The sequence below is a fragment of the Sitophilus oryzae genome, unplaced genomic scaffold, assembly GCF_002938485.1.
Source record: "Sitophilus oryzae breed Bouriz unplaced genomic scaffold, Soryzae_2.0 scaffold_402_pilon_pilon, whole genome shotgun sequence".
Classification (NCBI taxonomy): Eukaryota; Metazoa; Arthropoda; class Insecta; order Coleoptera; family Curculionidae; genus Sitophilus; species Sitophilus oryzae.
Genome location: NW_022146977.1, coordinates 1280281 through 1304812, shown reverse-complemented (window position 1 = coordinate 1304812; position 24532 = coordinate 1280281). Strand labels below are relative to the sequence as shown.

The following is a 24532-nucleotide window of genomic DNA, read 5'->3' as shown; positions in this document are numbered from 1 at the left end:
TTTAGAAAAAAACCTCATAGGCGTGTTTCTGGGGTTGAACTATACTACCAGTTAAGTTAAAATACTTGCACTTATTTCTGGGACACCCTGTATATGGTTACATAGTAGCGCCGCGCCGCGCCGCCTCGCGCTTATAACCTTGAAAAATTAAAGCGTGTTATCAAATCGGCTAGTTCACAGTGAAAGCAGGAAGGCACCGTCAACCAGCATTCATCGGCGTTCTCGCTTTTACCGGAACGAAAATTTATTTATTTCTGCTTTTGCAGGCGCCGACGGCGCACAGAGGGTATTAAGAACTAAAAGTTGGCCAAAATTATGTTTTATGATTTTTTTGCTTTTTTGCTAGTAATATTAATTATTAGAGGAGAGGGTGCTAATATGGAACCTCATTTTGTTTTTCCTACACAATATTTTTTCCTCTACTCTGAAACCCTTTCCAACGATCAAATATGCCATTCTGTGCAAAACCAAGCAATTGGATGAGGATGCTAGAACAAGAAAGTAATTTGTATATTATAGCCGATATTTGAGCGAGGATGGGTGTTAATAGTGTAAAGACTATTTCCTTTAAGAATCTATTTAAATCAATGTTTTTTTTGGCAGTGGCAAATATTGACAAGATTTTTGTGCATATTCCAATGCTGGAGACTTTAAGCATTGAACGGATACTAATTTCCATGCGGAATATTGCCGAATAGTCTTACACCTTATAAAAATGCCACTGATTTTTTAAATATAAAACATTATAAAAAAATAGAATAGAAGGAAACGTTTCAAAATAAAAATATGGCATAAAACAGAACAGAGCAAACAAACAAAGCTGGCTCTGTATCCATCATGACAGTTATTATGAACAATTTGCAAAAAAAGCACTACAAACCATTCCACTATTTTTATAATCTTAGAAATATTCAGAATACACTCAAGATAATTCATACTTTTAACTGAAATATATTATTTAATTGATAGTCAACTAACGACTTAAAAAAGCTAATAACTAATAAACATGCTTACATTTAGTATTTATAGATTTGTATTCAGTTAAGATAAAAAATGAAAATAAAAAAATATCACTTTTGGCCAGGTTTATATACCAAATACACCTATGTGCGACCCCGGCGAGGCGGGCGCGGCGTTTGAATATAGTTTGGTTAGGTTAGGTTAGTTAATCAGGTAAATTTCCTCTTAATTATCTACTTCCGAATCCTTCTCGCATCTCCGAAATAGCCATATACAATACATGTGATGCATATACGCAAAGTTACGCATCTGTGTATTGTTATATGGCTTTTTAGGAGATGCGAGATGCGAGCGATATTTGAAGATGCGAGTGGTCAAGAATAGGTCCCCAGAGACGGCGCTGGCTGCCGGAAAGCAGAAACCTGCCTCCACTATGTTCGTACCCTAACCTTGCTTCAAACAGTAGCAGCGTGACGTGGTCTAGCATCTCTGTACTGTCTGTCGGCGATCCTGTTGGTCAAAACAACAAAAGGGGCCAGATTGAGGACACCGTGAATCACTACAGCCGTAGCTACTGACTAGGCTTAGAAATGGGAGTGAAGCAGCATGGGACTCAAGCAAAGTTTTTAACCTATACTCGCAGTTAAAGTATCATTTAATCTACTCTTGCGGTTAAAGTACTATTTTATCTACTATTTTTGATAGATATAAGGCAATTTAAAAAAAGACAAGTTTTTTGTGAGCTTGCAGCTCTGAGCTAGTATAAGTTTTTGAGAAAGAAATATTTAAAATCTTGAGACGAAAAAAATGTCTTTTAAAAAAATGCGTATAGGTTTGGTGCATTCTCCGCCGGTGCTGTCAACCATTTTATTCAGAAAAAATCTTTGAATAAGAAGACTAAGAAAGGAGCATAATGCTATCCATGTATTCATGCATGGTGGGCGGAAAAAGCACTCTAGGGTGGAAATTCTTGACAGTTCTGTTTGACGATTCAATGACACATTTGAATTTGATTTGAAATTTTGTGGATTTGTCAGTCTTTACGGAACTTATTTTATGTTATTTATTATTTATTCTGATACAGTTATCCAAAAAAGAATATCAGATGCCCTTAAACCGACTTTGAGAAAAGAACAAGCAGGCTTTAGGCCTCAAAGATCATATATCGACCAAATTAATACTCTCAGAATATTAATAGAGCAATCTCAAGAGTTCAGATCGCCATTATACATGGTGTTCGTGGATTTTCAAAGAGCATTCGATACTATAAAACACATAGCCATCTGGAAAGCTTTGAGAGAAAAAGGAATACCCGAAAAAATAATCCGCATGATTAAAATGCTTTATCATGATGCTACAAGCTGTGTATTACATAAAGGTTAAGTGGGGGCGAAAATTTCTATTGCAGTAGGTGTAAAACAGGGCTGTATACTTTCGCCGCTACTGTTTAACATCGTTCTGGATGTAGCACTAAATAGAGCATTTAAAGAACCACTAGGGATACAATGGGGACTCTTAAGCAGGCTAGAAGACTTGGATTACGCAGACAATCTATGCATCTTTTCCCATTCACATTCGGATATGTCTCAAAAACTTCTTAGACTCCAAGAGGAAGCTAATAATGTCGGTCTTCAAATCAACGTGGCGAAAACCAAATAAATGAGGTCAAATACTCCCAACAACCAAGATCTATACCTCTCCAACCGAGCCATCGAAAGAGTTGATGAATTCCAGTACCTGGGAAGTATGGTTCACAGCGATGGGGGCACAGAGAAAGATATAGAGGAAAGGATTTTGAAGGCACAAAGAGCTTTTGGCACCTGTGTGGAACTCCTCTATATATAGCAAAAAAACTAAAGTCCAGCTCTTCAATAGCAATGTCAAATCTATTTTGCTTTATGGATGCGAAACATGGAAGGTTACGCGTGGTCTCGTGGATCGCCTACAGGTGTTTGTTAACAAGTGTCTCGAAGAATATTGAGAATTTTCTGGCCCAATCAAATTAACAACGAAGAACTGTGGAGAAGAACATCACAAAATCGAGTAGATATCGAAATTAAGAAAAGAAAGTGGGGCTTGATTGGGCACATTTTGCGCAGACCCCACAGAGATATCGCTAGACAGGCACTTGAATGGAATCCACAGGGAAGACGTGCCAGGGGAAGACCAAGGAATACCTGGAGAAGAACAGTAACCTCTGAAGCCCAAGAAGTCGGGAAAACATGGGGAGAGATCAAACAGACAGCTCAGAATAGGATCAGATGAAAACATATCTTAGAAGCCCTATGTCCCACGAAGGGAAGACGGGAACATATATGTTATTTATTCTACTACTGATAGTTGTATAAAGGTAATAAATCTAGATGGAAATTGTGACAGAACTTAAATTAACAGTAACACTATCGCGATTTATCGAAAAAGACTCTAAAATAGTTGGTTGTGTAGCGTGCGGTAGATCTCGGCAAAAATCGAGTCAAATAATGGAACAACTTTTCTCTAGTAAGTGACTATATAATATACATACGTGTAGTAAACCGATCTATTATGAAATTCACTTAAATTAACTAATTATATATTTTTTCTTGCATTTTTGCTTTTATTTACTACTTGTCAAAGATTAGATGTCAAAGAATTTAGATACGTCAATTTGACTTACCTGCTTCAGTAGCGTATCGGATGTATATGGTTATAAACAATTATTATAACTTATCTATTTTTATTAGAATTTTATATTTTTATAACAATTTTAATAACTACCAACATTTATTCACAACGTAAGATAAACTAACAAATTATTGAATCTACCCCACGTCTACCCTACATCATAGTTTTACATTTTTTAAATAAAACTAGAACGGCACTGATAAACCGGAATTTAAGTCGGCATATTTGAGGCCCATCGCGGTGGACCTAAGATTTTTCATATGCTCCTTCCTTACTCTTCTTTGTACTGAAGCTGTGGTTGGTTCCTTGTGAAACATCGTTGAAATATTAGTATTTTAATAAAGCACGCTTTTAGATGTTTCAAAAAACTTTTAATAAGAGTAACTTTAACTCAACATATATGTTTCGGCTTGTTAGGCCTTTTTCAAGAGTTTTTTAAGAACTAATCGTCTAACTACACTGTAACTATATATATATTTGCTATGGGGGTGGTTCAGAGAGTTTACAATAGGGGTAATAAAAAATGTAGAGAGAATTTAGAAATCCTTGTTGGTCGTTAACATTATTTTCGTTTTTAACAGATTTTAGTATTTCTAACTGTTCAATGTAATTTAAGCGTCTACCTTTTGTTTCTCTGTGTAGTAACTTAATTGAGTTTTCATTAATTTTGTGATTATTTACTATACAATGAGTTGCAAGACCAGAACTTTGCTGGAGATTATTAATAGACTTTACATGTTCTTTAATCCTTATATCTAAATTTCTACCTGTTTGGCCTATGTACACGGCATCACAATCATTGCAATCCACTCTATATACACCCGACTTATTTTTGACATTAGTTTTGTCTTTATTATTTAATAAAATTTGACCTAAATTTCTTTTATTTACGTTAATAATTTTACATCCTATTTTATTGAGATTATTTAATATTTTGTTAGTTAAATTAGGAATGTAGTTTAAAAGTCGATAATTGTTATTGTCTTTAGAATTAGCGGAATAAAATTTTTTCATTAATATTTTCTTTTGTTTTTTCTTTAGCATATTATCAATAAGGGAACACTTATATCCTTTGTTGATGGCGATTTGTTTAATAATATTTAACTCTTTTTTAAAATTCTCTGGGCTCAGTGGAAACATTACCAATCTATGAATTAAACTATGAAAGGGTGACATTTTGATTTGCCAGGATTGGTGTGATTGACTATGTATTACAGTGTCTGTGGTAGTGGGTTTTCTGTAAATATCAAATTGTAATCTATTAGACTGTTTTATAATTGTAACATCAAGAAAATTGATGGTATTAATACCTTTTTCAATAGTAAATTGTATTCTCGGGTTAATTGAATTTAATAATGTTAAAAAACTGTTTAAATTTCTCTCGGTGCTTGACCAAATACAAAAAATGTCATCTACATATCTTGCCCAATAATTTATTTTTGATATTAAACTACTCTTGTTTTTAAATAGCTTCTTTTCAAAATCTGCCATAAATATTTCTGCGAATAACGGTGAAATTGGGGAACCCATCGGTAACCCATCTTTCTGTTTAAATATTTCATTGTTATACTGAAAATAGTTTTGTTCTAAACAAGTTTCAATTATTGTTATTAAATCTGATTTTACTATTATATTAAGATTAGATTTATCAATTAGTTCATAAATAATAGAGGACAATTCATGGGTTGGGATAGAAGTGAACAGGCTTTTGACATCGAAAGAAACGAGTGTTGCATTATGTGGAACTTCAATATTTTTCAAATTATCTAGCAACTCAAAAGAATTCTTATTAAAAGTTTTTTGAAACATCTAAAAGCGTGCTTTATTAAAATACTAATATTACTCTTCTTATTCAAAGGAAAAAATAATATGTTTGACATTTCTTTTATATATAGATTAGGTTATCGATTTTGTGCACGCTCTTTTATCATCACTCGCCAACCTTTTAGAATACTTTCCTGATTTTTACCAGATATGTACTTCTATATTTTTTTAGTACGGCGCCGGGCTTTACTTAAAATATAATCAAATATTAATTCTGTTTACTGAGAATAACACCTGCGTTTAAAGCGGCTAAAATTCGTTAAATATTTAATGGGTTTCCTCGCTTTCCTCGCCCAGGGATAGCGGGCTTACGGCATATACCTACTTCCAGACATAAAACACATTTAAAAAGTTCATTTTAAGACGCCATCTATTTCTGCTTCTCGCTTTCTTTCTTCTAGTTTTATATCTCGCTTTATAAAACTTTTATTAAATATTAATATATAATAACATATACATAAAAAATACCTATACCTCTTAGTGATGGGCAAAACTGTTATTTTTAGATAACAGTTGAAACTGTTATAGTTATTTATAAAAAACAGCTTAAAATAACAGCTTAAAAATAACAGGTTTCTTTATTTTACTGCTAAATATCTGAAAGAGTATGAGACGGTCACCGCCAGGCGTATTAACGCAGTTGCAAGTTGCAACAATGACGTGCTCGGTGGTAGTATTTCCAGGGTGTCAAAACATTTCTAAATATCGATTGTTATCTAAAATACCTGTCTAAAAACGGTGGTTGTTTACAAATAAGCGCTGTTTACAAATTGCGATATAAAAAAAGCCAAGATTCCGCCACTCGTCTATACCTACACATTGCGATCTACCTACGCCCTGCCACTCGATCCGCGTAGATCCTGAATTGCGTAGCAGTGTACAGGGTGCATCTCACTCGACGGGCCAGAAGCTCTTAGTTATGATTTTACCATTTGCGGTCAAAAAATAGCAATATAAGAAAATGTGTAGTATATTCTTCATAAGTAAACCAACTACACACTAGAGTCGAATTAATTTTACACTTAAACTAAGTGTGTACCCGCGACTTCGTTCGCGTCGAATTAATAATTTCTAATGGTGATGATAAAGCAAAACAAGAATTTCCATTAACATACAAACTGGATAAAATTTTCTCACATTTGCCAAAAATAAGCTTTCTAACGTCGAGCAGTTTAAGCAGAATCGTGGTTAATCAATTACTCAACTTTTTTGGAACACCCGTATGATTTTTTAAAAAATTTCATAATATGTAAAAAAAACAAAATAAATTATGCGTGTCCAGGCGTTTTCCCGAAAGACTAACCGTTTTTTGAATAACAAATATTGTAATATTGGAGGGGCGTTTTCACCCTGTTGGAATTTGAGATTCGAGAATCCCCTCCTTATCGAACCTCAACCCCACAGTCAATCCGTTTGCAAAAAATCAGCTTTAAGCAGAATAGTGATTACTCAATGGTCATATTTTATGAAACACCCTGTATATATTTTTAAAAAATCTCAAAATATGTAAAACAACATAATAAAATATACGTGTTTTAAGTTTTTTTCCGAAAAACTCACCGGTTTTTAAATAAAAAATATTTTAATATTTCAGAGTAGTTTCACCCCCTTAGAATTCGAGTTTCGAAAAATCCCTTCTTATCGAACCTCTACACACTAAAGTCAATCCGTTTTCCAAAAATCAGCTGTTTACGTCAACGGCTTTAAGCAGGATCGTGATTAATCAATGACCAGATTTTTCAAAACACCCTGTATACCTTTTTAAAAAATCTTAAAATATTATTCTGAAAATTTTTCAGAATAAATACCTAAATATTGAAACTTAATAAGTAAGTACTGAAACATACAGCGCCATAATATCTCGACCTCCGTCCGTTATAATAATAAGTCTCGTAACAGGTTGAAACAGAATGTATCTAAAACAACTGATGCGTTATTCCCCAACCTGTTTCGAACCTCCATCGACAATCGACCGATGCAGCAGCGTTCCTTTCCCACACCGATTATCTCGACCGCCGCCCTGTTATGCTCGTAACAGGTTGAAAAACAACATATCTAAAATGACTGCTTCTCCAACCCCTTTGCGAACCTGCATCGACAATCGACCGATGCAGCAGCGTTCCTTTCCCACTCCTGTTATCTCGACCGCCAGGCGTTATGCCCGCAACTGTTTCAAAAAACCTGCTTCTTTTATATCCTATTATTTTTAAGCTGTTGCAAATACGACCATCGACGGTATCGACCGAAGCAGCTACGTTCGCCGTAGCGCTTTCCCCACTCCGTTGTCCGTTGTCTCCCCGCCTGTATCGATGGTTGACGAAATAACATATTTTCCATCCATACTAGTTGTTTTTTGGAATTGCTTCGAGCAGCATAGAATTTCGTGGTGATGCAGAGCACCGACTTCGTTTTTCGTTTCACGAGCGGCCGATCTCTACGTGTCGTTATTTTATATCTGTTATTTTTTAGAAGTAGTAACGGTTGCGTTATGTTATTTATAAATAATTGTTATAAAATAACAGATAGTTAAATAACAACCCATCACTAATACCTCTGTGGCGTATTCATCTCTCCTTGTCTTGTCTAGTAAATAAGATTTCAATGCTTTGCGAAATGAAGAAAATGATGTTATGGATTCGATTTCAAATGACAAGTGATTGTGCATTTTTTTCGAGTTGTATACTATTGAACTTTTAACTAACTCTGAGCGTGGGGTAGGTAGATAAAGATCTTGCTCCGCGTTCCTGAGTGGATAAGTGTGCGATGGCCTTTCTTGAGAAGCAGATACATGTTTACGTATTAGGCAAACGGATTCAAATATAAATAAGGAAAGAAGAGTTAATATGTTTAATTTTTTAAAAAAGTCCTGGCAATGAGTTCTGCTGTTTAGTCCCAGTGAATATCGAACAGCTCTCTTCTGGACCTTGAAAATGCGGTCAAATTGAGTCGCACAACACGTACCCCAGAATGGACGGGCCTATCTGAGGTGCGACTCAAAAAGTGCATAATAAACAGTTCTAGCTACTGACAAGTTAAGCTCCTTAGAAACAGATCTTAATGCAAAACAGGCAGAGCTTAATTTTTTCGACAAAGCTTCGATATGTATGTCCCATTTCAGAGAATTGTCTACAACAAGCCCTAAGAATTTTACAGATTTTACAACGTCAATGGTGGTGTTGTTAAGTACAAAAGGCTGCAGCGAGTTTTTTCTTGATTTAATTAAAAACATTCTTCGGATTTTCACGGGGTTTCTAACAGGACACTGTCTCATCAACAAACACCTCAGTAGGCTGAAGCTGAGGAACAACGGCGAATGCAGATTCTGTGGGGAATCTGTATTCAATGAAAACAAACAATAGATATGTAAGGTCCCGGTGATTAACCCCCGTCTAAACATTCTAGATTCTACAAAACTCTGTATACAACACAGAATTATTTTCAAACAGTCTGAAATGGTAAATAATCCATACTAAATACACCATTTATAATCGCTCCTATCGCAAACAACCAATCTGAATTACCCGTTTTTCCGGTCTACCGTTTCTTTCCTCTATCTGAGAAAAATAACCAAGGCAAGATAATATTACAAGGCAAAATCAAGAGAATAGGGCCGGTGAATTATTACCCTTACGTCCGAGCCCTCAAAAGTTGCGTGCGAACTGCAAACCTATGAGCAGCTGCGTTATCGTGATGCAGGGAAATGGGGCCTTTCATTCCATAATTTTTGCCTGAATAGGTGCTTTTTGCAAGACATTGAGAAAACGATCCATAGCTAATATACTTTACTGTTCCTACTCGGTTATATACAGTCATTATTCCTGATTTTTATCAGTTTAGAAGGAAATCTTACAAAAAAACTCGAGAGAAGAGGAAAATTAAGTTACCTATAAAGTTAATTTTATATCAGTTTTATATTAGAACGATAGAAAATCACACTCTGAATCGAATGACATATCATATGTCAACTTTTGACATTTGTATTTTAAATGTCAATCTAGAGTGCCATGATTGTGTTAAAAATACTAATATTTAATGAAAAGGCCTTGGAAAAGTAGATTTGATCGTCTAATGTTTTTAGTGTCTTGTCCTGGTCGGTTCAAAGATGTCCAAATCGTATTTTTAATCATATCTCAAATTTTTCAAATGGAACGAGAGCCACCCTCATTTACATATTTAGAAAAAGTATTTTTTTACGAATAATTTGATACCACACACTTGGTATTTCGAGTCAAATTGTCGTTATGAACCCCATGTTATAATTTAAAATAAACCATATGCGAAAATGTCAAAGGTTGACATGAGATATGTCATTTTATTCAGAGTGTCATTTTCTATCGAATAAAGTAAAAAAATATCGAGAGTGTCATTTAAAAATCAAAAGTTGTATTCATTTCCGGTGAAACCGGAAGTGACCGAAAACAAATGAATATGTCAATTAATCCTAATTTATGTCATATACCAACATACCAAATCTCGTTTTTTTATTCGAAAAAATAAAAAAAGTTATAGGGGTGAGCCACTTTTGAGACGCACCCGATATAATATATGTAGAATATTATATTCTACATACAGTTCTAAAATCATTTTATGATGACAAAATAAAACACTATTTTGGCTCAATACACATACTGTTAATACTAATTTTAGCTTTATATTTTCATAATTAGTTTGTATATGAGACGTGTTTCGTTATATCTAATTTCTTTTATATTCAAGCAGGAAACAATTTTATAATTAAAAAACTTATTTGCAATTTTTGTTATTTAAGGCACAATTGTTAATCTTAATATCTTTCCTGTATATTTGTATTAAGCGATTTTTTTCCTCCCCATTTCCTAATTCAGACGAATTTTTATTTAGGCCCATTATTCCCCGGTCTCTAAATAGACTAATAAAAAGGTAGAGCTCCCCTTTTTATCGCAATGTTAACTGCCAGCCTAAACGCCGACCCCGCGCAGATCATAAAAGTTAAGCTGATAACGTAACAGCAATCACGGTTGAAATAACAGCAATAAACTGCGTGAGTCGACGTCAAAGTACCGGCTAATGACATATAAGTCAGTCTCAGAACAAAGGAGTCATTAGTATTGTTAAGACTCCACTTAATGGTTTTATTATGACTTGATGAATATATATTTAAAGGAATAAAAATATATTTTGGATAAGATTTGATACTAATGTAAAAAGTACAATGCGTTTATAATGTACTGAACAAAGAGAGGATAGTAAACACGTTGCCAAACGTATGAAATAAACCGAGAAACTGTGCACATCGCTAAGAGACGTGGAAGGGGATATAGCAGATTTGTCGCAGTTGACCGGTCGACCCAATCAATACTAGTGATGGGAATAATCGAATTTTTTTCACCATCGAATAATTAGTAATAATTCATATTTCACAATCGAATTAATAATTCGAATTATTTAGTAGTATTATAAATTTAACCTAAAAATAAATTCGTTCCAGCTAGTGCTCGTCTAGGGGCTATTTTAAACAAATTCTGAACCATTGCCATACCTATATTCTATCACTGAATAAAAAATTAAAAAAAATATTCTTTATTCAATGTATTCTATTAACTGTGACGAAGCCGTTTAATAAATTAAACCATAATTTAAAGTTTTAAATTTAAAAGTGCCGAGTTTATGATTGTTTCAATTCCTATTGAAAAGCTCATATCTAAAATAAAAGCTTCTTCTAAAACGATATAAGTATGTCCTTGTTTACGTGCGGTTCGTATTTCTTTTTTATTTTATCAGTTGCAATCAATAATTATTTAGATAAAAGAAGAAAATTAATTTTAGTGTTCGGTGAAATTTGGGTGAGATGGAAATGAACCAAATAATAGTAGTATTCTTTCGTTTTGAACGAAATGAAAATTTTCACTTAAACTGATTTATTCCTACGTGGTATAGGAAATAACAATGATTTCTGGATTTTTCTATATCCGATCGTTCCTTTCTTTGCCGATTCCCTTTATAAATCAGTTTAAGTGAAAATTTTCAGTTCGTTCAGAACGAAAGAATACTACTAATAGTACCATAGAATAACTAACTAATAGTACTATACTAATTACTAATATTCGTATTTGTCCATAAGAGGTTATGTTTTATGTTCATTTGTAATTCGGTTACCACAGATATAATATAAAATACTACTAATTTTTATCTCGATATATCGAAAAAGATAATTCGAATTAGTTAGTTTTAATTTACTATCGAATTAGTCGTATTATTTAATTCGAATTTTCCCAACACTAATCAATACCTCTGTCAGTACTTAAAGTTCTAGGGAAAGGTGTACGTCATGCGTTCAGCTTCACGATTTAATTACGTCTCGTGATACTTGATTTGTTTCTTTATTAACGAGTCGTTGTAATTTTCCCTATAGCTTGAATTTTTTTAAGTGCAAGTTAAAAACACTTGCATTTTTGTTAAAAATAAGTGGAATTGAGTGGGTGTTCGATAGTGGTCGCGCTATTAGAGCTCTGAATTCAAAAATCGATATCTCGAAATCTGTTAGAAATAATAGATTGCAGTTTTTTTTTCAAGAACTTAGTTAATATTTCTGGCTGTATTTTCTTTGTAGACAGTATGTGAAAATCTTTATCAATAAAAAAATTACACGATTGTTGAAAATTGCTATGCTCTAAAAGTAAATGGATGGATTGTTTAGAATTTTTGAATGGAAAAAACAACCTTATTGAATTTTTCTTATGTAAACATTTTCTAAAATATCCGATCTTGAGAATAAAAAAAAAGTTTCAATATCTAAAGTGGTTCTTGAGTTATGGCCTGTTAAGTGTTAAAAAGTTGAGTTTTTAACTTATCGCGATTACTGACGTTTTCTCGTTTTAAAAAAAATGACACCCTAACGATATCCTTATAATTTCATTTCAGATGCTCAGAAACATTGCTAGATAGGGAAAGGCGTATCGGCAACGCCGCAACAGTACACAGTCGCGCGTCGCATCGGTCGGTCGCATTTCTCTCACTCCGACTTAATAAGATCCCTATGCGATTTACTTCGACACATGTAAATGCCGACCCAAAAGTAACAGTTGCCAGCACGGTATTTTACCTAATAATCGACCGTTCCCATACATACCAACGACTCTGTATAGTAAATACTTCATAATAACTATTTGTTTCATTCTACATGACAAATTGTTCGACTTTACTTACACTTACTTGTTGCAATTTCGAGTAGGAATTGTATGTTTCTGTTTTAGCTCAAACTTTACAACAAATAAACCGCCAGCAAACAGCGTGTTCTTTGAATTAAGTTTACGACTACGCTCGATGATATTGTTTGGCATTTACTTCAGTTTGTTGCGACTATTAGCTTGTTACGGTATTTTTTTAGTAAAGTTTATGTAAATACGTATGGGTATTTATAATAAGTACATGTATGAACTAGTTGACTATATTAGCGCAATTTACCACTGAAAAAATGTTTTCTGTTGGATCAACGCAGTGATACAAAAAATAACTATTTTATTTTGTAGAATTTCCTCTAGTGTTTGCTAGTTTTATCGTTTTTAGTGTTTAGCCTTTGGTGTTATCTTTTATTTTATCTTTAGTTTGGTATTTAGTCTTTCGTATTTCTCTTTCTCTTACTTTTATTTGTAATGAGTAATTTTTGTTTTTAGCCTATTTTCATAGTCTTTTATTAAAAATTGTACTTTTAAGCACAAACAGTTCTTTTGAGAACTAACTTTTCGAGTTTTTGTATTGAATTTCTTGAAATTGTATGTTAAAGATATGCCGCAGCATTTAAAGAGTCGAATCAAAGAGCTTGTTGCTTCCCTGATCAACTATATTGAACGCAAACGTGACAATAAAGGTGCTTTATTACCCTTGATTGCAGTCAGAGAAGTAAGTTTGATTGGTAAGCACATTATACCACTTTTAAAGTTACTTCTACGTTAGTTTTTAGTGAATTCTGTGATTATTAGTTTGTGCATTAATGGAACCCTCTTACTTGTTTGTGGTGTTGTAAGTTCTGCATCAATAAATAAATAAATAACCCATAATCACCCTTAGAATAATCTTCATAATGAATTAGTTTTGCCAATAGGTAATAAGTCAAATAAGCTCTAAAATAAATAAATCAATTAATTATTAAATTAAAAATAAAACGTAAAAATCTTTGAATAATACCTATATTGTTTCCAATTTACATTAAAATTCATCTCATAAATCCATAACAATCTGGCAGCGCTGTCGCCATCGCTTGTCACTCACAGTTGATCACGTGCATTGGAAACTGTTTTACGATTACCTGAGACCTATATCAATTTATAAAAATCATTAAATATTTTTAGATTAATGTGACGACTTGAAAATTCTAATGAACTGAAAAATATAACAGAAAAAAAATACTTTTTTCCATAGCAACTGTTAAAATTGCCTTATATCTATCAAAAATAGTAGATAAAATAGTATTTTAACCGCAAGTGTAGATTAAATGATACTTTACCAGCGAGGATAGGTTAAAAACTTTATTTCTTCTCGCATGTTTTTTAATTGCTTCAATTTTTGAAAATTTTTGTATTCCTATAAATTATTCGGGATTTAAATGGAGGTAGTTTGGACATGACGTTTGTCGCCTCAGCCTGGATATCACGTTTATAATCATCTGCTGATGATGCTAACATGGTTAGCGAAACGCGCGTCCAGTGTAAAAGTAAAAGTGTTTTGGTGTATTGTGGTGATTTAGTGTTTTTATTTTGCTGTGTAACACCAAAGGTTCCAACCCTCAACTGTAATCTGGATATCTGTTGGTAATTTACTTATTTCGTTTTGAGCCATTTCTGGCTCCAATTCAATCAGCAATCGACACGAAAGAGAATTAAAAAATATTGACTCAAAACTGACAACTAAAGAGACAGCTTTATTTATTTGTCAAATTACATAGAAACCAACGCCAACCCAGCACAATATTTTTTTCTACTCGTAATAAATTCCATGATATAATAATTTCTGAATATTTTTTAACACGTAACTCGCTATGGAAAAAATATTGTTTTATACACGACGATAATCTTTTCAGTCCACGATAAAATACCATTTTATCGTCTTGTATAAAAAATAACGACAAGTAAAAATGTAAAAACTTAAACATTTCCAGGGCTTTATTTTAAAGTACGCCACTGATTGCGGACTGAATTTATTTCTGGGCGTCGAAAGCGTATTTAAAATAAACCGGGACAGACACAGAGAAAATCGGAAATCCCACGAATGTACAAAGTAACTTTTCGGTTTAGAGCGATTTTTATTTGCCCTTTTGCAGAAACGGCTTTTGCTCTCGATTCTTTTTATTTCTCGAAAATTCGCAAAACGAACTGTACAGAATTTGGTTACAGTTTATATTTAAAAGCTAGGAATGTAACACTTTTTTTTAAGTCCAGGAAGCAGTAAATATTTTTGGTACTTATTTTTCCGGTCAGAAAATACCGATAGAATTATTGGGTATGTTATTCTAATCAAATTTTATATACAGAGTGGTCCGAACTGTATTCCGGAAATTTCGGTAGCATATTCTTCAGATAAAAATAAGTAAAAAAGTTCATAAAAATGTATGTCCAGAAATGGTTAGTTTAGGGGATATAGGGTGTAAACGTTTCATTTTTATTTCAATTTCTCTATCAATATAATATATCTTTATATCTATCAATATAATTCATCTTTCCAGGTCCTTCATCAGACCAGGTCCTTCATCAGACGAGGTTTTTCAAAACACCCAGTATACATTTTTAAAAAATCTTAAAATATGTAAAAAAACAAAATAAAATATACGTGTATAAGCGTTTTTTCGGAAACTTGACCGTTTTTTAAATAAAAAATATTGTAATATTTGAGGGGTGGTTTCACCCTCTTAGAATTCGAGTTTCGAAAAATCCCTTCTTATCGAGCCTCTACACGCTAGAATCAACCTGTGTGCCAAAATTGAGCTTCTTACGTTGAGTGGTTTGAGCAGGATCGTGATTAATCAGTGACTCAGTCACTTAAGGATTTTATAATATTAGTATAGATTAATCATCTGACAAATTTTCAAATCCGGGAAAAAAAGAGCAAAAAATTTGTAAAAATCCCCTGGTCTCTGATGTCTGCTCGTTAAACTGTCACTTGATATATATAGAATCTAAAATAAATAACGAATTATGCATGTACATAATATATTTAATAAAAATCAAACATATTTTAAAAAAATAAGCAATTTTAAATATGATATATGTATGTATAGCTAATATAGCAATGTGCATCCACAACAAAATTCGAAAATACCTGATTAAATTTTATTTTATTTATTTTATTTTTTTTATATTTTTTTTTATTTGTTTTATTTTTTTTATTTTTTTTTTATTTTTTATTTTTTTTTATTTATTTTTTTTATTTTTTTTTTTTATATTTTTTTTTTGCACTGAGCAAACCAAATTTTTTTAAAACCAAAAAAGTTTATTTCGTTGTTAAAGCAATAAGATCTTTTAAAAATCATGCAATTTTGATTTCCAAATTAATTATTTAATAACTACTTGGTTACTTTTGAACCGCCATAACTTTCTTAAGTTTATGTTGATTAAACAGTTAGCAACCCATCAGAGCAATCCCTTTGCTTTCAATTTTCTCGAAAACCATCGCTCTGGGCGATGTGCAACAAGAGTACCTTTTTTGTAGGAAAAAGTATGTAGTTTTCAAAAAATTCACTCACGTTGCAAAAAAAAATTACCTCAAAAAAGTTATTCACGAAACAACCTCCTACCCTTGCAAAAACTACCCTTTCCGCTTTTCCAAATAATTTTTCGGTATCACCATTTGATTTAGGGTCAAAATTTATGGCAGAGGATTTTTTTTCGAAGTCTTATCTCATTTTTTTAAGCCTACAATTTTAAAACAACCGTTTTTTAAATTCACCCTTTCTGTGCCCCTAACTAGTATCCGAGTACTGTCACCCCCGAATTTTTTTACACCATTTCAATAACACCCTGTATACTATTTCATTATAAAATGTGAGCATAAAACAAAATATAAATACGCCCCCAATAAATATAACACATAAAATAATCAAAACATTATGAATATCATTAACTCGAAATCGCCAATTTAAAAATAAATTTACACCAAAAAGGTAATTTGAAGTACTGGCGCATAAAATTATTATATTCGAAACATGTGTGATAAATTTTATAATTAAAAATATTTTAATGTGGAAATAAACAAGTTACAAACATCCAATAACCTATAAATAAATAATAATGTTCAGTGGAAGCATGGTTGCCTAACGCAACTTTTCAATAGCGCAGCTGTATCGGCGATAGCATTTTCGGGGCCATAAATCGAGTTTGCTAAATGGTTCGCGAAAAAAAGAGGCACGAAAACAAAATCGAACAGTGGCCATTTCCTGATTGATTAAAATGCAAAACTGTTCATTACAGATAAATTGTACACTCAGCTTTTTTTATTTTTTCTTCCGCTATAAATATTGAAAAATATTTATAGATTTTTTTTGAGCAACTTTAATAGTATTTAAATTATTTATATGTCATTATTTTAAGAACAATCAGAAATAATATACACTCAGATGCAAAAAACGCAACGGAGAAATGTTTGGTCAAATTTAAAGTATTATATTTTTGTTATTTTAGCTCCATTTTCACAATTTTTTTAGCTATAATCATATCAACTTCAATTCGTAAACTCAGTTTTTATAAACTTCAGTATTTGGCTATTTTCCGTTGCAAAACCAGGCGAACCAGACCGGTAAACTACGGTAAAGAGCTGTTCCTGAAACACATCAGTTTGATACAGAACGGTTTGGTAAAATACTGGAAATGTCAAATATACCTAGATGTTTTCTCAATTTCAATACCTTTATTATAAAATTTATCTTTTATTGCTTTTATGCATTTTTAATGTATTTATTCTCTGCTTTTACGTTTGCTTCTTCTTTTCAATGGAGTTTAATATTGAAAAATACTTTATTAATAAACTGTTAAACTAGTTAGGCAGCTCAAGTGAAGATTTGCAGGTCCAATATTAAAATAGATCAATAATAAATAAACAAATCTAGTCAATATTTATATTTTTATAGCTTACAAAACATTCACGATTAATTGTCTTGTTTCTCATGTTTTCTTAAATGTTCCTGACTTTAAGAAACAATGGCTGCATGATTAGTTTAAATGGTCCTAAAAAGTAATTCTATTTAGTTAATGAAATTTATTTACCTTTACTACCTACCTCCATTGCTTTTGGATATAAATACAAAATACAGTAAAACTTCCATATAGCGGCCACAAAAATTTTCAAAGGAATGTGGCCGTTAAGGGAAGTGGCCACTATTGGGAACAATAAAATACAGATACCAATGTAAAATGCCTTTATTTTGGAAACGTGCAAAGTAATTAAAATTAAGTACGAGCATATAGTACAAACACACAATAAGTATTAATAGATGATCTTCAGTTTTAGATTTTTGGCACAAAAAATAATTCATTTGTTACAAAAAAAACTTTATTACATAAGAATTTTTGAAAAAAAAACTTACAATGTATACATATGTATTTTACACATAGGTATTCTTATATACATATGTACAATTGACTTTAAAAAGTTACAAAATTATAACCTTATTTTATATGGTGAAAAACTGATTAATGGTAGTCTGCTTTAAATTTTTAATTTTGATTTTTGTAATTTCACTTTCAAATTTCATTAAAGTATGGGCAATATCAACCGCTAGTTCGTCTTTGTTTTGAATCACCAAAAAATTCTGAATGTCTCTTAATTTTTCACATACTTCACTCATATTATTTATAGATGAACACAGAATGTCTTGGCCTTCATCTTCTTCCTCTTCGGCTTGAGTGGAGTCCTGTCTGTCCTTGTTGTTTGTAAATTCCTAGATTATTCCCTGCATCTCTAAACTAGGATTTTCCGTAGGGACATCTGAATCGACTGTCAGATATTCTTTAAGATCTGGACTTCCTGGCATGTTTTTTAAAATTGAAGATAACTGACTTAAAGGAATGTCGTCCTCTTCGTCAAATGCATCGTCCCCTTTGTTAATTGCTGTTAATTTTGTTTTCCAGTCTTCAACAGTCACTTCATCCACATCTGCAGACTCACCACAAATTGTTTTGAAGTTAATATTATGTCTCTTGCAAAACTTATTTAACCAGCCAGTTGAAGCCTTAAATTCACTAAGTTTCAAGGATGTAGATACCTCAAGAGCTTTTTCCCGAATTAAGGTTCCCGATATGGGTATGTTTTTGTTCCTTGCTTTACAAAACCATTCGTAAACTAGTTGATCGATTGCAAATCCTTCTGTTTTAGAAAACTTTCGTTTTTTATCTGCGTTGCATCCTTCTTCTTCAAACATTTTTTTTTAATTCCACTTTGTCTTTTAAAATGTCGTTCACTTGCGTTCTTCCAACACCAAACTTTTCCGCCAACTTTCGAGCACTGCTGTTATATTTTTCACTTTCCGCGACAATATTTAATTTCTCTTTAATAGACAAACGTTTACGTTTCAAAGACATGGTTGCTGTTCTTTCAGAGTAAGAAACTAAACTGATTCTATATCTCCCAAAAATTTCAGCAAACTACTGACGAATTTGTATTGTATTTGTCACTCTCTGTACCTACTTCTCAAACAAATTATAAAGGTTTATTGCTTGGAATTTCCTAAAGTGTCCTGAAACAGCTCTTGTTAGACAAAAAAAAAGGTTCGAAGGGTTCGGTTTTTGGCCGGTATTGGGGCAATAAATTTAATGGGTTTTTCCCTAAAATGTACCTTTGAAGCGGCCGGTGACCGCTTTCGGAATTAACGTTATTGAGAAATATTTTAATATAGGAATTCCCCTAAGATTAATTCAAACAACTGAAAATTGACCGCTAACAGAAGTGACCGCTTTTTAGAAGTGGCCGAAATGGGAAGTTTTACTGTATTATTACAAATTTTAGAAATTAAATGAGAATTTTACTCGAACTTCCAATATTTGCTTGATTTCTGTTATATAATTGACATGATTGTAAACAAAACCAGAAAAACCAGCCTTCTCGCGCTGGTTAGTTTGGTGACAGTTATTCAGGAACCGTGTTCCGTAATAAGTAAACTTTCAGGAAACCGATAGAAACGGAACATAAAACCATAACCAAGGTAAGCAACGGAATACACCCTAATCTTAGCAATTTCGAACCTCATTCCACTGATACTAAAATTAGAGTATAAAATATTTATGCCGTTTACTTAAAGAGCTTGATTAAATCAAAACGAACAAGAAATCGAACTTTGCAAATCTGAAGCGCTGTCGACTTCTAAGCGAAACAGATGTATATGGAAACGGTTTCGCAGTCGAGGCGATGTCATAGCGAAACTGTTACTGTCCTTCGACAATGAAACTGTGCACCCAGGGCTTAATTGGGTCCTCTGGTGACAGGCAAAGTGAGAAGCGGGAAGGGAAAACTAGCGGAATGGGAGACAGCGGACGTATTTCGAATTTAACTTGATATTCTTGATTAACGTTGCATACAAAGTAGAATTGAGAAGTTGGGAGTTCCATTACGGGCTGTTTAGGAACGTTGATTTATCAACTTGCAAATATTGACATAATTAAATTTTTTGTCCACGACCACTTAATAATAAATCAATATTCTACTTCCTAGCTGATGGAATATGGTGCCCATATTTGTAATAGAGTGAAATATAACAGCTGATAACAGTGAATTATCATAAATCACACTTTGCATTTACTTTACATTTGTTGCTATGCCAACGTGAAACTCACAACATACCGATGCGCGGCGTGGATAATTTGACGTTTTTCTTATCTTTTCTTTTTATTAATTTTGACGTTTAAAATTGTCAAAAGTTAAGTATGTAGTGCGTATTAAATGGCATACCAAGAACTCGTTTGAAACTAAAAAATGAGTCCTGTGCACCACCAGAGATAGCAGAGGCGGCCAAATTAACAAGTGTTGGATCGCTACCACAAAAATCTAAGGATCATTACATGTCTGCCTATAAAAACTTTCTAGACTGGAGGATTGCTTAAGGCATAAATTCGTTTTCCGAATCCGTGTTATTAGTATATTTAGTTGCCATTGTAACGGAACAAAAATCAATCTCCTGATTGACTAAAGAATGTTGAGTACGATATTTTCATGCAAAGAACTTGAAATAATATTAATGAAATTCAAATACATATATAACTTTAAATCAAATACAAATTACCAACTTTAGTTACACAAAACAATAAAAAGTCAGATGCTGGTACTCCAATTTATCGTTCTCCAATAACTATACTCAACTAAAGTTGGTAGAAGTATGTTTTATTGCAAAAAGCTTGAAGCAGCATCAATAAAATTCAAATACATATATATCGATAAATAAAACACAAATTACAAACTTTAGTTACACAAAACAACAAAAAGTCAGCTGCTGGTGGTACGATCTATCATTTTTCAAGAAATTTATTTTACTAAAGGTGGTAGAAAAAAGACTCTCTCTGGTAGAAAAAAGATTCGATAGAAAATGACACTCTGAGTAGAATGACATATCATATGTCAATTTTTGACATTTTCGCTCAAAAAAAATCGTATTGAAATCAATCTAGAGTGTCATGGCTGTGTTAAAAACACTAATTTTTAATCAAAGAGCCTTGGAAAAATAGATTTTAAGATTAAAAGATGATCAAATCGTATTTTTAATCATATCTCAATTTTTTCAAATGGAACAAGAGTGGTCCATTAGCAAATTTAGAAAAAGCATTTCTTTATGAATAATTTGGTACCACACACACTTGGTACTTGATACGAGAAAAATTGTCGTTATGAACCGCATGTTACAGTTTAAAATAAACCATATGCGAAAATATCAAGAGTTCACATATGATATGTCATTCTATTCATAGTGATATTTTCTATGGAATAAAGTAAAAAATACCGAGGGTGTCATTTAAAAATCAAAAGTTGAACTCATTTCCGGTGAGACAGGAAGTGATCAAAAACAATTAAATACGTCAATTGATCCTAATTTATGTCATATATACTAACATACCAAATCTCGTTTTTACATCTGCAAAAATAAAAAAGTTTTAAGGGTGAGCCACTTTTGAGACGCACCCAGTATATTATTCAAAAACAATATGGTTCCAGAGACTCTAGTAATACTTTACTTAATTTTATTTTTATATTTTCATAATTAGTTTGTCTATGAGAGTCATTTCTTTGTAATGCGATACTAATCAAACTAAAATTCAAGAGTCTTATCAACAGATCAACCAAGGAAAAAAAAACAAAACAAAGGTATAGACAATATTTACAATTATTTCTTTTCTTTTTTTTCAATTATTTAATTTCAAAAATAAATTATGGTACGCCTCTGCAAACGAAACCAATGAACACTGCAATGTCAGTCTCTTGGACAATGGGCGAAGTTTGTCGTATAAAATACCCACGAGCTTGTCATCGTTTTTCCCTTTTTATGCCGTTTATTTTTCTAATTTCTCTCATTCTGTCGATCGGCTTGACTTAATCGCATGTGCCGCATGATCGATTTTATCAAAAAAAAATGTCGTCTGCGTTTATCTACTATATATCGTTTAGTATTGCGTTTACTAGGGGTTTGAATATATATATTGTGTGTTTTAATCATGTTTTATAAAGAAAAAAACTTATTTTGTAGGTCATATTTTATTTTTAAAGAATATACAATATTAACACTATTAGCGCTGTTACGTACAGGTTGTCGAAGTAAATCTTTTAACATTATTTTTGTGTTTATTTCTTTTCTAAAATTTCTTCTGATTTCTATTTGTAACAAGTTTAATCATTCAAGAAATCCGTAAAATATGGAGTTTGATTTGGACAGAACGATGCAGGGCACCGTTCTTTAAGAACCACGCTAAAGTTGCAGATTTATTTCACCTTGTAGACCTCCATTTTCATTCTTCTTTTTCTATTTGGTCTCCATCCAGTTTTATTATCCTAGGATCGTTAAAAACTTTTCCTACAAACGCTTTCAGTAATTAACTTTCGGTCGAGTTGAACACAAAGGCGCTATTTGTAGCAGATGGAAAGCTAAAAAACTCGCCACAAAGCTAATTATTTTGCGTGTTTTGGACTGCTGTTATTCAATTAGTCGTGATTCATGGTTATTGCTGGTTTTCTGAAAGTATGTTTGCCTCTCTGTTTTTTGCTATTTCAAATATTTTCTGTTGTATTTTAATTATTGTTGTCGAAGTAAATCTTTTAACATTATTTTGTATTTATTTTTTCTGTAAGATTTCTTCTTATTTCTATTTGTAACAAGTTTAATCGTTCAAGAAATGCGCCAAATTTGTTGTTTGATTTGGACTTCTTTAAGAACCACACTAAAGCTGCAGATTTATTTCACCTTGTAGAGCTCCATTTCCATTCTTCTTTTCCTCTTTGGTCTCCATCCAGTTTATTATCCTAGGATCGTTAAAACTTTTCCTACAAACGCTTTCAGTAATTAACTTTCGGTCGAGTTGAACACAAAGGCGCTATTTGTAGCAGATGGAAAGCTAAAAAACTCGCCACAAAGCTAATTATTTTGCGTGTTTTGGACTGCTGTTATTCAATTAGTCGTGATTCATGGTTAATGCTGGTTTTGTGAAAGTATGTTTGCCTCTCTGTTTTTTGCTATTTCAAATCTTTTCTTTTGTATTTTAATTATTGTTGTCGAAGTAAATCTTTTAACATTATTTTGTATTTATTTTTTCTGTAAGATTTCTTCTTATTTCTATTTGTAACAAGTTTAATCGTTCAAGAAATGCGCCAAATTTGTTGTTTGATTTGGACTTCTTTAAGAACCACACTAAAGCTGCAGATTTATTTCACCTTGTAGAGCTCCATTTCCATTCTTCTTTTCCTCTTTGGTCTCCATCCAGTTTATTATCCTAGGATCGTTAAAAACTTTTCCTACAAACGCTTTCAGTAATTAACTTTCGGTCGAGTTGAACACAAAGGCGCTATTTGTAGCAGATGGAAAGCTAAAAAACTCGCCACAAAGCTAATTATTTTGCGTGTTTTGGACTGCTGTTATTCAATTAGTCGTGATTCATGGTTATTGCTGGTTTTGTGAAAGTATGTTTGCCTCTCTGTTTTTTGCTATTTCAAATCTTTTCTTTTGTATTTTAATTATTGTTGTCGAAGTAAATCTTTTAACATTATTTTGTATTTATTTTTTCTGTAAGATTTCTTCTTATTTCTATTTGTAACAAGTTTAATCGTTCAAGAAATGCGCCAAATTTGTTGTTGGATTTGGACTTCTTTAAGAACCACACTAAAGCTGCAGATTTATTTCACCTTGTAGAGCTCCATTTCCATTCTTCTTTTCCTCTTTGGTCTCCATCCAGTTTATTATCCTAGGATCGTTAAAAACTTTTCCTACAAACGCTTTCAGTAATTAACTTTCGGTCGAGTTGAATGCAAAGGCGCTATTTGTAGCAGATGGGAAGCTAAAAAACTTGCCACAAAGCTAATTATTTTGTGTGTTTTAGACTGCTGTTATTCAATTAGTCCTGATTCATGGTTATTGCTGGTTTTGTGAAAGTATGTTTGCTTCTCTGTTTTTTGCTATTTCAAATCTTTTCTTTTGTATTTTAATTTAATTATTGTTGTCGAAGTAAATCTTTTAACATTATTTTTGTACTTACTTCTTTTGTAAGATTTTTTCTTATTTCTATTTATAACAAGTTTAATCATTCAAGAAATGCGTCAAATTTGGAGTTTGATTTGGACGGAACGATGCAGTGCACCGTTCTTTAAGAACCACGCTAAAGTTTCAAATTTATTTCACCTTGTAGACCTCCATTTTCATTCTTCTTTTTCTATTTGGTCTCCATCCAGTTTTATTATCCTAGGATCGTTAAAAACTTTTCCTACAAACGCTTTCAGTAATTAACTTTCGGTCGAGTTGAATGCAAAGGCGCTATTTGTAGCAGATAGGAAGCTGAAAAACTCGCCACAAAGCTAATTATTTTGCGTGTTTTGGACTGCTGTTATTCAATTAGTCTTGATTCATAGTTATTGCTGGTTTTGTGAAAGTATGTTT

At 32.4% G+C, this 24532-nt stretch overlaps 1 protein-coding gene across 1 annotated transcript; it reads right to left on the bottom strand.

Moving 5' to 3' along the window:
• Window positions 1-18352: 18352 nt before the first annotated feature.
• On the bottom strand, window positions 18353-18832 carry LOC115885611 (tigger transposable element-derived protein 6-like). The gene has a single exon (XM_030904573.1). It carries the CDS (start codon window positions 18830-18832, stop codon window positions 18353-18355), a length of 480 nt encoding a protein of 159 aa, XP_030760433.1.
• Window positions 18833-24532: the final 5700 nt, after the last annotated feature.